General features: G+C 34.4%; 1 protein-coding gene across 1 annotated transcript; it reads left to right on the top strand.

Moving 5' to 3' along the window:
• The first annotated feature begins 356 nt into the window (after positions 1 to 356).
• Positions 357 to 1,988, top strand: LOC125060370. Its single transcript, XM_047665245.1, has one exon. The coding sequence runs from the start codon at positions 438 to 440 to the stop codon at positions 1,884 to 1,886; it is 1,449 nt and encodes a 482-aa protein (XP_047521201.1). The 5' UTR covers positions 357 to 437; the 3' UTR covers positions 1,887 to 1,988.
• Positions 1,989 to 13,420: the final 11,432 nt, after the last annotated feature.

Here is a 13,420-nt window from a genome sequence, read left to right as displayed (position 1 = left end):
TGTCTCCATTTACAAATTTACCCTCAGAAATACTCTTATAGATACTAAGGAGATACAGATGCGAAATCGGCTTTCAACTCTCGACATCATACTGTCTTTGTCAAGCTGACCCTACCACTGTTCAATCCGCTCAATTCGGAGCAATTTTATCTTAAACCTCTGCTAGACCTCACGCTCACTATGGTTGCCAGCCTTCTATTGGACCAACGCTTTCGAACACGCCTTTGCCGTATTCCCATTGGTCGCTAAGCTCCGCCTTCAAACTTTCAAGCAGTAAGTAAAGGGTAGTTCGCGCCCCGTTCGCGTATTTTTCACCCTCGATATACGCTCGCATTTCGTAAATATCTATCGAGTGAGACGCACGCGTCTCTAGCTAAATACATCGATATAAGTGAAAAAGTTTTCGTTCAAAGTGTGATATATTAAATGAAGAAACAATGACAATGGACATTCAAAACAATTATCAAAGCTATAAAGAGCAATCTCCGAATTCTAAAGAATCCAATCTTAATATCGAGAGTGCAAGAACATCACAAGTGAAATCTGATATGCAGTCTACAGTGATAACTCCAGGCAAGACATCCAAACGGTCTTTTGATGTGGCCTTTCTCATGATGCCCGACGAGAAACCGCGACAACTACCCCCTGAAAAGCAATTAAGAGTGTCAAAGCAGATCTTTAAGACTGAGGAATGGGAACAGTCTTCGCAGCGACTGTCAGAGATGTATAAACACAGCGATTACTCCAACGACAATACTTTGGACTCAAAGGACGACGATGACAGAGCCCGCATAAATAACAACATGTCTCCTGGTTTCGGCTCCGATGGAAACATCGACGTTGGCACCGACGAATTTCCAAGTAAGACCACATATGGTAGTGATTCTGAGTCTTCTGATAAGTCACGAAGTCGCCCGAACTCAAATGATAGCGCAGCAAGACCACCTAAATTTTTGCCTGAATACAAAAATAAAATATTTGACGATCCGACTCTTATAAGCGTGCAGACTAGAGCTAGATATGAAAATAGATTTTTCGCGAAGCAACCAGAAGTTTCTCCAAAAAGTGCATTCACCAAAGTGTCAAATTTTGGACTTCGATCACCTATTCCGAACCCATCTGTTAGCCCCGACAATCTGCTTTACCAGAATTCTATAAGTCCACCACTTGCGACATCACCTCCAGTAAATAGTTTCAACAAATCGGGGTTTAATAATCTTCTAACACCTGCTCATTTGTTAAATGGACAAAACTTCTTCAAGGCCCACAACATACAATTGACGTCACCTAGTTACTCCGAATCGGCTCATGTACAACGCTCCACAGTTCCAATAAAAACCATTGACTATCAAGCAAAGTCTAACACAAAAGTGCCGGTGTCACCAAATAAAATGAATTTCCTGCCGTTTAGACCAGAGCTTCCCTATCTCCCTGGCGGGTCATCATATCCTTTTGGAGTTCAGAATTTTCAACAGACAAATGCAGATTTCATGAAGTTTCAAACGCCTCAGCGTGAGCCTGTCAACCCACTCATAGCCAACCCTGCGGCTGCAATATTAAGTACGTTATTGCCGTCAACTCTGGCAGCTTTCTCTTTGCCCGCACAAAATGTGTGTGCCAAATGCAATATAAGTTTTCGAATGACGTCAGATCTTGTGTATCATATGCGAACACATCACAAGAGCGAGTCAGCCGTCGACCCCAATAGGAGGAAGCGGGAGGAAAAGCTTAAGTGTCCTGTTTGTAATGAAAGTTTTCGTGAACGACACCATTTGACGAGACATATGACAGCACATCAAGACAAGGAGGGCGATATGGAGGATGTATTGCCGTCTCAGTCGTTTAATAAGAAAAGTAAACAGTTTTTCTCCAACGTGCAGAAGTAGATTTTAACTAAAGTTTCATGGTCTCATTCAAGCTAGAATTGAAAAATTTCTTTCCCCGCCTGTTAGTGTTGTTATTGTTATAAAATCACTCCATTGTGCAATATTAGTGTTAAGTATTTATTTTGTATATAATAGGTTTAGAAATTATGACTTAATAAATTATATCACATTATTTTAGTGGTGTTATTTAACTTTATTCGAACTTATGTAATTAATGTTTCATAGAAAGAAAGGCGACAATTAGCCAAATAACTTTTAAAACACTTTTATTATAAAATATTTTTTGTCTGATTAATAATACAAGAACATTGTAGCAGCCAAAATAATATCGAAATTATATTTTTATAATTAAATTATAACAGCAATTTCAATAAAAAAAAATACTTAAAACAAAAAAAAAATTACTTAAGACAAGACGGTAAAAGTTCTTTTTTAAAAACTTAAGCTTTTACTAAGCTTAAAGAGCGATATAGAATTGTTGAAATTAAATATGCGAACTATAGGTTAATAATAAGGGAAGCGAATTAAATAAATTATTAACATAAATCAATAAAATCGGTAAAATATATTGTAAGTAAATAATTATCTACATTTAAATAAATAAGTTGAAAAGACTCCGGTCTTGCCTCGACTCATCAGCCACCCAAAACATTCCAGGTTTCATCCGCACCATCTCGATAGCTGGAACTCTTTAACAGTTCACATGACTAGGTATTTCCTTTTATGAATTAGCGAACTGGGGATCCTAGGGGAATGAATATTTCTCTCTTATAGGCTGGTCAGTTACTATTTTATAAAAAACTAAAGTAGGTAAGTTAAAAACGATTCTTCAATAAAATATCACCTATTAAGATTATTATCAGTTTCGTTAGCACATTTGGTACGCTATAGGTACTTCGTATCGTCCGAATTTTCCCATAGTAACGTGTCATGGTAATCATCTGCTAATAGGAATCTATAGAGACACTAACGAGGCGTAGCGTTGCTAATCTTGAACTAGGGTGAGTGATAAAGCTATCAACATACCCTAATATGAATCTATTCTTGCCACTTGTGGTTCATATTACAACTGTTATGCCGTTATGCTGAATACAATATTCAGTGTTTGTAAATACTATTCAGTCTGATAGACGACTGACACAGATATAGGACTATTGTTTTTCAGCGTCATTAAGTCATTAAATCACGTCCACTAAAGGCATGTTTGTCTCTGAGGTGCCCCAGTATTTAGTAGCTAATTTGCCTATGAATATTTTCCCCTTCATACGATTTGACTACGCTACTACGTATACTTATATTATAACAATTTAAAATACTTTGAGTCTCTACCTTTGTACCTATCTACTAATTATCGCCTACATTCTTACATATATAGATTTTTGTAAATCTTTATAAGTTTTACTAAATGTTTTACAAAAGCTATTGTTTTCTTGAAATAAAATTTGTAAGTATGAATGAGAAGTTAATCGAATTAGAACAATCGATTTTTTACCCTCCATCGCTCGCACGAGCGTACATAAGTTCTGTATCAAATCGTCTTGCGAACAAATCTGTTCACATGCGCGGGATCATTTATGTCTATATGGATCAATGGATCGGAGAACGTGGTGAATCGGGATGGGAATTGTGGGATCTAATGAGGAATGAAGATATTAAATCCTGACTGAAAACCTGGATTGTATTCTTCTAGATGTTGACATTAGTTTATTAGCTTACACTTATGTTAAGTTTTCTATATACCAGACTTGTTTAATTAAGGATTTCAAATTTTAACTCTGGGATCGGGTGTCTGAACCCCTAAAGGAATCTTTTTTTACAAATACGAAAAGTAAACCATAACTTCCTAAGTCATGAGAACTAAGTAATACCGAACATCAAGATTTAGTGCTCACCACTAAAGTTAAATAGTTTAATTACATATAAAGGAATATTAATACTGAATTGTTATATAAAATTAGCCTAGAGTATTATTAAATATTAGGCCGGCAACGCACTTGCAAACCTTCTGGCAATGTGAGTGTCCATGGGTGGCGGACTTAACATCAGGTGAACCTAATGCCCGTTTGCCTCCATACATAAAAAAAAAGATAGACGTGTGACATGTCGGAACAATGACGCTACTGTCAACAACTGTTAACGTCAAAGTCACATCATTTTAAAACCGCAAATACTTGAGGTTTATTTGATGTTTGATAGTCGATAATAATGATGAAATCACTATTACTGCGCCGACATACATTAACTTTATACTTTTATATAAATTACTTAAAGAGTCAGAAGTAAAATACCAGAAGTTACACTAAAGATAGGTCGCAAGCGTGGAAGCGAGAATGGGTAAAGTTCAGCTCTGATAAGTGCTAGACGAACAATATTTCTGCACGCGCACCCAGCCGTGAATAATTCAATAGAAAATATTCATATTGGGGACAACGCGACCCCTCGTTACAGGGTGTTTAAAGAAACATAGATCTAAACGTTTCTGATACAATAAGAACTACTGATTAACGTGATGCTGACTTCGATTCCCAGAAAAGAGTGCTTTGGATTGGTATAAGCAAATAGGAATCACCTACCTGTTGAAAGTTTAATGACTCACAGTTAATAGTGTCCCATGCTCTGTTGCAGGGTTTCTGCATACAGTTTACTTTACTACGAAGAAAACGGGCGTTAAAAAATTGTACATTGCACAAAACACATGCGCATACTTAGCACAATCTTGATGTCAACAGTATATTCAGAAATTATTAGAATGATTTATATGCTTTTGATTAACAGATTAATTATGATTGCAAAGTAATGTACAAAAAAACTATACATTAAAGGTCAAATCACTCTTCGTACACGTTTTTGAAGTCAGTGAACAATTTTTTGTTACTATTAATTCATTAGCGCACGGTTTGTGTTTGCTCCGAAGTTTGTAAAGACTAAATATATGATGTACTAAGACACGATACTTTGGGTTAATTCAACACCCTATATCTAAAGCATGTTTGCAAGTTCTTGACGAATGTGTTCCGTAATACTGCCAGATATAATAGGTTGGGGAAAAAGTTTCTTCGCATTTTTTAAGAAAATTCAAAACATTTTTTAATATACTTCATTTACATTTAACTAAAGTATGTAGGTACCTTTTTGTTCGATAACTTTTTGTCATTATTTAGGTAGGGACATGATCCCATTGCTATAGAAATTTTGGGGCTTCTGATCAAAATACCGCGATAATTGGTTTTGGCAGTCCTCTCGTGATGATAACCTGACACTGCCTAAAGAATTCTGAAGAGACTGAAACAGGTGGAAATCTGAAGGTGTAAGGTCAGGACTATACGTCGGATGCATTATCACCTCTCAGCCAAGCTCTCTCAGTTTTTGCAGAGTGGCCAAAGATGTGTGAGGTCTAGCGTTATCATGATGAAAAACCACACCCCTTCTAGTGATTAATTCCGGCAGCTTTCTCTCAACTTCTTGCTTTAATCTCATCAGTTGTTAGCAGTAGAGTTCAGAATCGATGGTCCTGCCTGGTGGTAACAGCTCATAATCAATAATGCCCTTCCAATCCCACCACACACACAGCATCACCTTGTTGCGCGTTATCCCGGGTTTCGCCACAGTCTGTGAAGCCTGACCGGCCTTTGACCACACCTTTTTCGCACGTTCTTGTCGTACGTGATCCACTTTTCATCATCAGTTATCAGCTTCTTCAAAAATGGTTCGGTTTCATTAAGTCGTAATAAAGAATCAAAAATGAGTACACAGTTCATTAGGTTTCTTACAGTGAGCTCGTGAGGTACCCAAGTATTGAGCTTTTTTGTGTACCCAGTTTTTTCAAATGTGCCAAAACTGTTTTGTGGTCAATTCCCCGTTCTTCAGCTACGTCGTAACTACTGATATGCCGATCTTGCTCCACTTTTCCAAAAATTGCATCCATTTTATCTGTCATAGGGCGACCAGAGCGACTTGGATCTTTGACATCAAAATTTCCGGATTGAAAACGCTTAAACCAAATTTGTGCTACTCTCACAGACACTGCACTAGGTCCATAAACATCGCAAAAAAAATTCGCGGCTTGTGTTGCATTTTGACCTTTTTTGTAGTAAAATTTTAAAATGTATCGAATTTCTTCATTCGATTCACTCATCTTGACGGTACGAAAAATAAATAAAAAACAGTCATTATCCTAATTTGATTTTGGAATTATCTTCTTTAAAATCTCAACTTTCCTTGATAACAAAACCAGCCAGATACATATAGTATAGCCAAAGAGATTTTATTACAAGTTCATACATACTATAATGCGAAAAGACTTTTTCCCCAACCTAATATTTGAATATTGTTCACTGCTCACTGATAACGAATGTCTAAGTTTATGTAAACAATGTAGGATTCTAAATGCCTACCGCAGTTAAAATCTTTTGTGGCCGTGATAAAACTTATAGATAGAAATTTATCAGCAATTTTTTATTATATTTACATAACGGGGGCCAACGATCAGAAGGCTCACAAGATGTTAAACGATACTGCTGCCCATGGACACTGCATTTGCCGGACTTTGAAGAATTAGTAAAGACCCTAAGTCGAATTGGTTCGGAAATACTACAGTGGTTGTGGTGGCAACAAAATGGTGGTACAAAAACTACCAATGCAGAGTGACCCCACATCTCTACGCACAACTACTAACAAATATTAGTATACGAGTAAGTATATCTTTAACATAAGTAAGTAAGGTAGGACAAGACATATATGCCGATCGATTCGTCCTTCGAGTAAAATACAAAATTTATATGTATAGTTTAGAATTTGTATATTAATTATTATAGTTTTAATTGTCATTGAACATGATCTCACAGCAGTGTTGTCTTGTGGCGCAAAACGGTGCGAATTAATTCATGTAAGAATAATTTATCGATTTCCTAATGTGACAAGAATTAAACGTTATTCTACTCCTATTAAAATATAAGACCTTTTGATTGACGGGAAGGTTATTTCGGTATTTATCTGTTTTTTTACATAACAGGGGACAAACGGACAGGATGGTCACGTGATGTTAAGTAATACATTGCAGAGGGCTCTGTTGGTATGCTCTTTTCTTGAATGACCCTAACTCGAAGTCATCTTGTCTTTCAATATCAGCCCTATGAAATATCGACTGCTCTCGCAACATAGCCGCCCCAAAAATCAAAACCCGCTAATCACTTAACAATAAAAATCTCGAATGCATTTCATATCGCGAACGCATTACAATATTACGTCCTTCCTCCTTCGCTGCGTCATTACAAATGATAAATAGCCCGCACACTTCGATAATCAAATTCAAATTTGGAATCTGCTACCCTCTTTTTTCTATAAGGTTGTTTTGTATTGTGAGAAGATTGTGGCTTTATTAAGCGTGAACGGTGCGATTCGGCGCGGCAGTCACGTGACCCGGAACCGATTTGGTTGAGATTTGTATGTATTTGTATGTAAATAGGTTAGGGTGAGATAACCAGGCGTGGATAGCGATCTGTGATTGAATTAACTGTGTCGGCGTTTAGTGTCTTTGGGATTTCAATTATTGGCTATCGATTTTACGATGTGGGGGAAATGCGGAAGTGGAATAGGTCTTATTAAAAATTTTAAAATTGTTGAAATTAAGTATTTTCTGCTTGTAGCTTCTCTCGTGTGCGTTTTGGTAAGATTTCCTCTTCATCAGTCACTGTTGTATTTAAATCCATATTGATAAAATCATGAGGATAAATATGCACCTGCCATGAGAACTTGGAGAAACAGATCATGGTTAGTAACACAGAAGGAAAAAGATAGCGCAGCCATTCTCCAACTAATTGAACTGATTAAGTCAAAGGCAAAAACACATCGTCCACAAAACTGGACAGGAACAGGTGGGTACAATCTGCCGCCGCCCATAGACTTCCAATGCCAGAGAGCTCGCGAGTGCGTTGCCGGCTTTTTAAGAATAGGTAGGCTTTTTTCTTGAACTTTCTAAGTCGAATTGATTCGGAAACAGTTCATTGGCAGCAGTTTCCACATAGCAATAGTGCGTATGTATGATTGTTAGTAACTAAATGTTTGATAATTTTGTTATTGCGTTTTCTATTATAATGTAATATATTATACTAGCAGACTCGTTGCTGTGGCTAAGGTTTTATAAGGTTCTATTGTACATAGTGGTAAACTCTTCAAGGGAAACGGTAGGAGAACACCAGTCATGGGGACCACCATACTTTATGGTTGCTATGCCATTAAATTGTAGCTTAAGTGAAACGTTGGTACTTTCAACACAGCGCCATTTGTTAGAATTGTGACTATCAAATAATAAACAAATAATTTGCAATAAAACAATATTGTGGGTATAAATTAAGATGTAAGCTATCCTATCTTTTAAGTTAGATCAAACTAAAATTTGATTGAAATCGGTTAAGTAGTTTAGCATTCCATAGCGGACAAACAACGTGACACGTGATTTATATATATTAAGATAAGACATAGTATAAACAATTAAGTATTTAACTAAAGGCGAAATACACTGAAACTCGGCACATTTATTATCATTACGTTTCCTTAGTTAATATTAATCCCACAAATGTCTAAACAGATGTAATTACTGAATATATTGCGAAATACAATGAAATAAACAATAGAATAATGTTTCCTCAGTGGACATAGGGCAGTAGACACCGCGGCAAGCAGACGGAAAACATTGGTCTCGGTCGCCGCTTCTTGATATTACTAATTTATTACTCCTATTATATTATAAATGCGAGATATATTCGTTAGTCTATTGCAAATGAGCAGTGTTGGCCTAGTGGCTTCAGCGTGCGACTCTCATACCTAAGGTCGTAGGTTCGATCCCCGGCTGTGCACCAATGGATTTTCTTTCTATGTGCGCATTTAACATTTGCTCGAACGGTGAAGGAAAACATCGTGAGGAAACCGACATGTCTTAGACCCAAAAATTCGACGGCGTGTGTCAGGCACTGGAGGCTGATCAACTACTTGCCTATTAAATTTAAAAATGATCATGAAACAGATTCAGAAATCTGAAGCCAAGACCTAAAGAGGTTGTAGCGCCACTGATTTATTTTTTATTGCAAAATATTCAGAAGCTTCCATTAGTTGCGGGCTTTTGATAGTTCGATTACTAAGCCATTATTGTTTATTTATTTATTAGTAATCTTACAGCTAACATACATATTATAAAACAAAACACTTTTAAAAGCCAAAACAGATTACGTAGATAAACAATATATATGAAACATAAGTAAGTACATTAATAAACAACAAAAAAATTAAAAAAAAAACTGAAATTTAAATTAAACTAATGACAATTAATACTTAATATTTCAAAGAAAAAATTAAATTGTTACTAAATATTTCCTCACAACCTCTTTTAGTGTCCTAGTTAGATAAAACCCATAACATTGGCGAATTGTCCAGGTTTTTACCGTAAATTGAACTTCATCTTTCAGCCTAGCCATATGCTTTTCACTGACCGGTGCAAATGAATGTGCTGACAATAAATGTTATTCAACGAAGTTTATCTTTAATATTTCGTTTTGCAGCCAGTAAAATTATAGCTTCTAATAATATGGCCTTGTTATTCATCCTTTTTATTAAATATATATGATAATGATCCATGCATCTTGGAATTTAGTATAATAGTAACTGTAGGAATACTGGTAAGCAAATAAATAAAATAAATAAACAAGGCCGCCAGTTGACTTTCTTTTTATTTAATTATTTTAATTGTACTGTATATAACGAAGTGTTAATAAATAAATAATCAATTCAAAAATCTAATTTCTCTTAATCTAAAACTTAATGGTTCCACAAATATAAACACTTAAGATGTATTCAAAGTGAAACATAAAATAATGAATTCAGTGAATATTGCTACGAAAAGCCGCTTATTATTTTCGACTTACGACTACTTTACAGTGTTTTCCACTTGTCACTTTGTACTTTGACCAACTATTTACGTAATAGTAAATATTTACGTAATAGTATATAAAGTATATAAAAAATAAGTTTTTAGATTATTTAAATATTTAGTAGTTTATTTGGTTAATGAATAGACAAGATGTTGAAGAACATGTCTTCGACGTCTGATGATCCGCAGTAGAGCTTTTTACATAAATTCGCACTTTTTACGCAAATGCAAAAGAATAGTCAATAGAAGAATAAAAGAAGAAAGCTTTTATCGCAATTCATGGATTCGTGAGATTAGCTTTTTAGGTTTTAGTTTATTTTATTACTTTTTTTCTATTAAAATAATACAAAAAATTTAATAAAATAAAGGTTGATGATTCTGAATTTTTTTTTATAAGATTTAGTTACGTACTTCCTGCACTTTACCCGTCAAATTTCTTTTTTAGTTCTATCCTTACTAGGGTTGCCTGGAAGAAATCGCTAGTTAGCGATAAGGCTGGCCGTTGCATTCCTTACAATTTTTATATGTTATGTTATTTGTTTCTATAAATGTAACGAAGTTTAAATAAATATAAATAAATTAATTTCTGAACCGATACGATTTACGATTCTCAGGATACATGGCACATCTTTAAAGGCCGGCAAGGCACTTGTAAAGTGGTGATTTTGTATTACATAAAAACTTAGTGCTCGTGAATATTATGTAGCTTATATGTTTAGTAAATCCCTTTAATATAAATATTTATTATTGGGATAGGAGAATAATTTTTAAATTTCTTAAAATCCAAAGTAATTTTGAGGGTGAATTGGAAGGCACCGTTTACTGTCTGAAGCTGCAGCATACATCCATATTAATTTGAACCATATTTCATCGTATTTAATTCATATGCTAAATAGAAGATCTTAATTCAGTTCGAGAACATTGTAACCAGACTTTTGGATTACTTTACATATAAATATATTTATACATATTAGTATGTAAAGTATTCCAAAAGTAATATACTACCTTTTCAGAATCCCTATTATATGCGCCATACTTGTAAGACAGGGTCACTTTTCGGTAGAGTATTTCTTTTTTTTTTGGGGTTCGAAGTAAACAAAATCTTACTATTATCCTCGTGTATTGAAGTATAGTATATAGTACAAATTTAGTGAAAATTATGAATCCGATATTTTAATGCACAATAAAAACAGCACATGGCTAACATCAGCATAATGTTTAGTAAAATCTTAAAAATATATAAAATTCTAAAAGCCTTTGACCTTATGAAATACAAGAAACAAACATTGAAATCTAGTTCAGAAATTTAAATCAAATGTTTAATCAAATTGAAATAAAAAGCGCACAATTCATCTGCCATCAATAGAATTGCAGCAATCGTTCTCCATTAGACGATCCGCTATAAATCGAACTTCGCATTATCGTGATGTATGGTGTTAGGTCGCGGTAAAAAATTATAGATAATGTTAAGGCGGTGGTGTTTCGATAGTATATATTCGTTTACGTGAATAAATACGTAATTGGTTTATATAAATAAGCCGTACTCAAACTAGACATGCCGTCAGTATTATGGGCACATTGCTACTATTTTTTTTCTAGATTTTGAAACCGTGACATTTAGTTATATAGTTTCAGCTTTTTAATAAGTGATGGTTGAGGTTAATATCACGATTAAAAATATTTGATAGTAACAATCTAGTGTTACTTCACTTCACTAAGTGGAAGACTTTATATATATTCTTTTTTATGTTACATAAAGAACAATTTAATAAATTCCATACATTATACATTGAAATAAATAACTAACCTTAACATATAATAACTAACTTTATATATTTATTCACTTAAAAATGTCATATGGAGCAAGGTGTAAAAGGGGCTAATGATTAAAAAGAGTAAAACAAGTTCACATGTGATGAGTAAGTTCACATGGTGTTGTGTGTTGCTTTATGAATAAATTATAATAATATTGAAACCGTTTTAATAATTAACAATTATATATGTATAATTTAATTTAAAAAAAAATATTAATGTGCCCAGTAGGTAGTCGTCGTTTCTAAGGAAGGTTTCTAAGCTATTCGTTTATCTAAATAATCATTTCACCTAGAACCAAACTAACTCAGGGGTTAGTTCTAAGTTTGAATTGCATAAATAGAATTACGTTAATCAATTCTCACTGCAGTATATAAACGCAAATACCTTTTAAATTGTTGTTGCTTAAACACCACCTACCCTTAACAAAAATATGATTAGTCACTGAGCGTCGCCTGATATCTGATTTATATCTAATCTGTGGCAATCTTCACAATTGCTTCTTGAGAATCGATATGGAAGTATATAGGTTCGAGATTGTTTGTGAGAACTTTAAGTAATTGAACACTTAATCTTATTTATATTGAATCACGTTGAAACGAATATTGATGAATGAACTCTTACACATCCAAATTGTATTTTTAATTTAAGTGATTTTGGTAAAATATTTTTCTACCATATTATTTATTTTATTGAGGCCGACCATTCAATGGTAAGACTGTCCGAGGATCCGTGTTGGAAGAAATGTTCACCATCCCCCATCCACAGTATCATCCACATAAAAAGAACAAAATTTATTAATTGATTAAATAGCATTTCAGTCACAGCATACGTGAACAACATATGAATTTATTTCCCACATATTTATTTATATATATTACTAGCGGATCCGACAGACGTGGTCCTGCGTGATATTTTAAGCGATTACGATCCAAAAAGTGTGCAAACAAATAGGTCTACCTCCATAGAAAACTTATTTATTTAAATATTAAATAAGACATTATATTTAAAAATACAGCAGTGTTGGTTTAATGGCTACAGTGAGTGTTTGAGGTCGTAAGTTCGATCCCTGTGCACCAATGGAATTTCTTTTTATGTGCGCATTTAACATTCGCTCGAACGGTGAAGGAAAACATCGTCAGGAAACCGGCTTGCCTTAGACCCGACGATGTGTGTCGGCACAGGAGGCTGATCACCTAATCAGACTAGGCTATTAGATTGACAAATGATCATAAAACAGATACAGTAATCTGAGGGCCAGACCTAAAAAGGTTCTATCGCCACTGATTTATTTATAATTTTAACATTTAAAAACTAGTTAGGTATGAGTTAATATTGGTTGCAAAATTTTATTTGTCTTTATGTACCTATTATATGTATTTGAATCTCTTCCATTTCTTCCGACCAGTCGGCACATTTAAGTACAAGTGTCAATATTTTATTGCTATCTGAGTCGTTCGTTTTATGCGACCCGCCTTGCATATAAAACGAACAATATTTTGCTTTCGCACGATAACAGACAACTCCCTGAAATATGTTGGGAAATATTTTAAATTAATAAAATATGCAGTCTACTGCGTATAGTTAAATATAATGTATTTTTATATATGTATAACGATTTATTGTTAATAAGTTATATATTGTTTATAAGAACTGTTTTGCGATTCACTAGGCTGAACTCATATTAGGTAATTATGGATTACAAAATGATAACCCTGGCGGCGTTTGTCTGTATGAAAGCGATAAACTACTGCCTTGCGATTCTGTAACTCACTTTTCGAACTCACACAGCGGTTTTCGC

Source organism: Pieris napi, chromosome 21, assembly GCF_905475465.1.
Source record: "Pieris napi chromosome 21, ilPieNapi1.2, whole genome shotgun sequence".
Taxonomy (NCBI): Eukaryota; Metazoa; Arthropoda; class Insecta; order Lepidoptera; family Pieridae; genus Pieris; species Pieris napi.
Note: the sequence above shows the minus strand (reverse complement) of the source record. Positions and strands in the feature narration are given on the sequence as shown.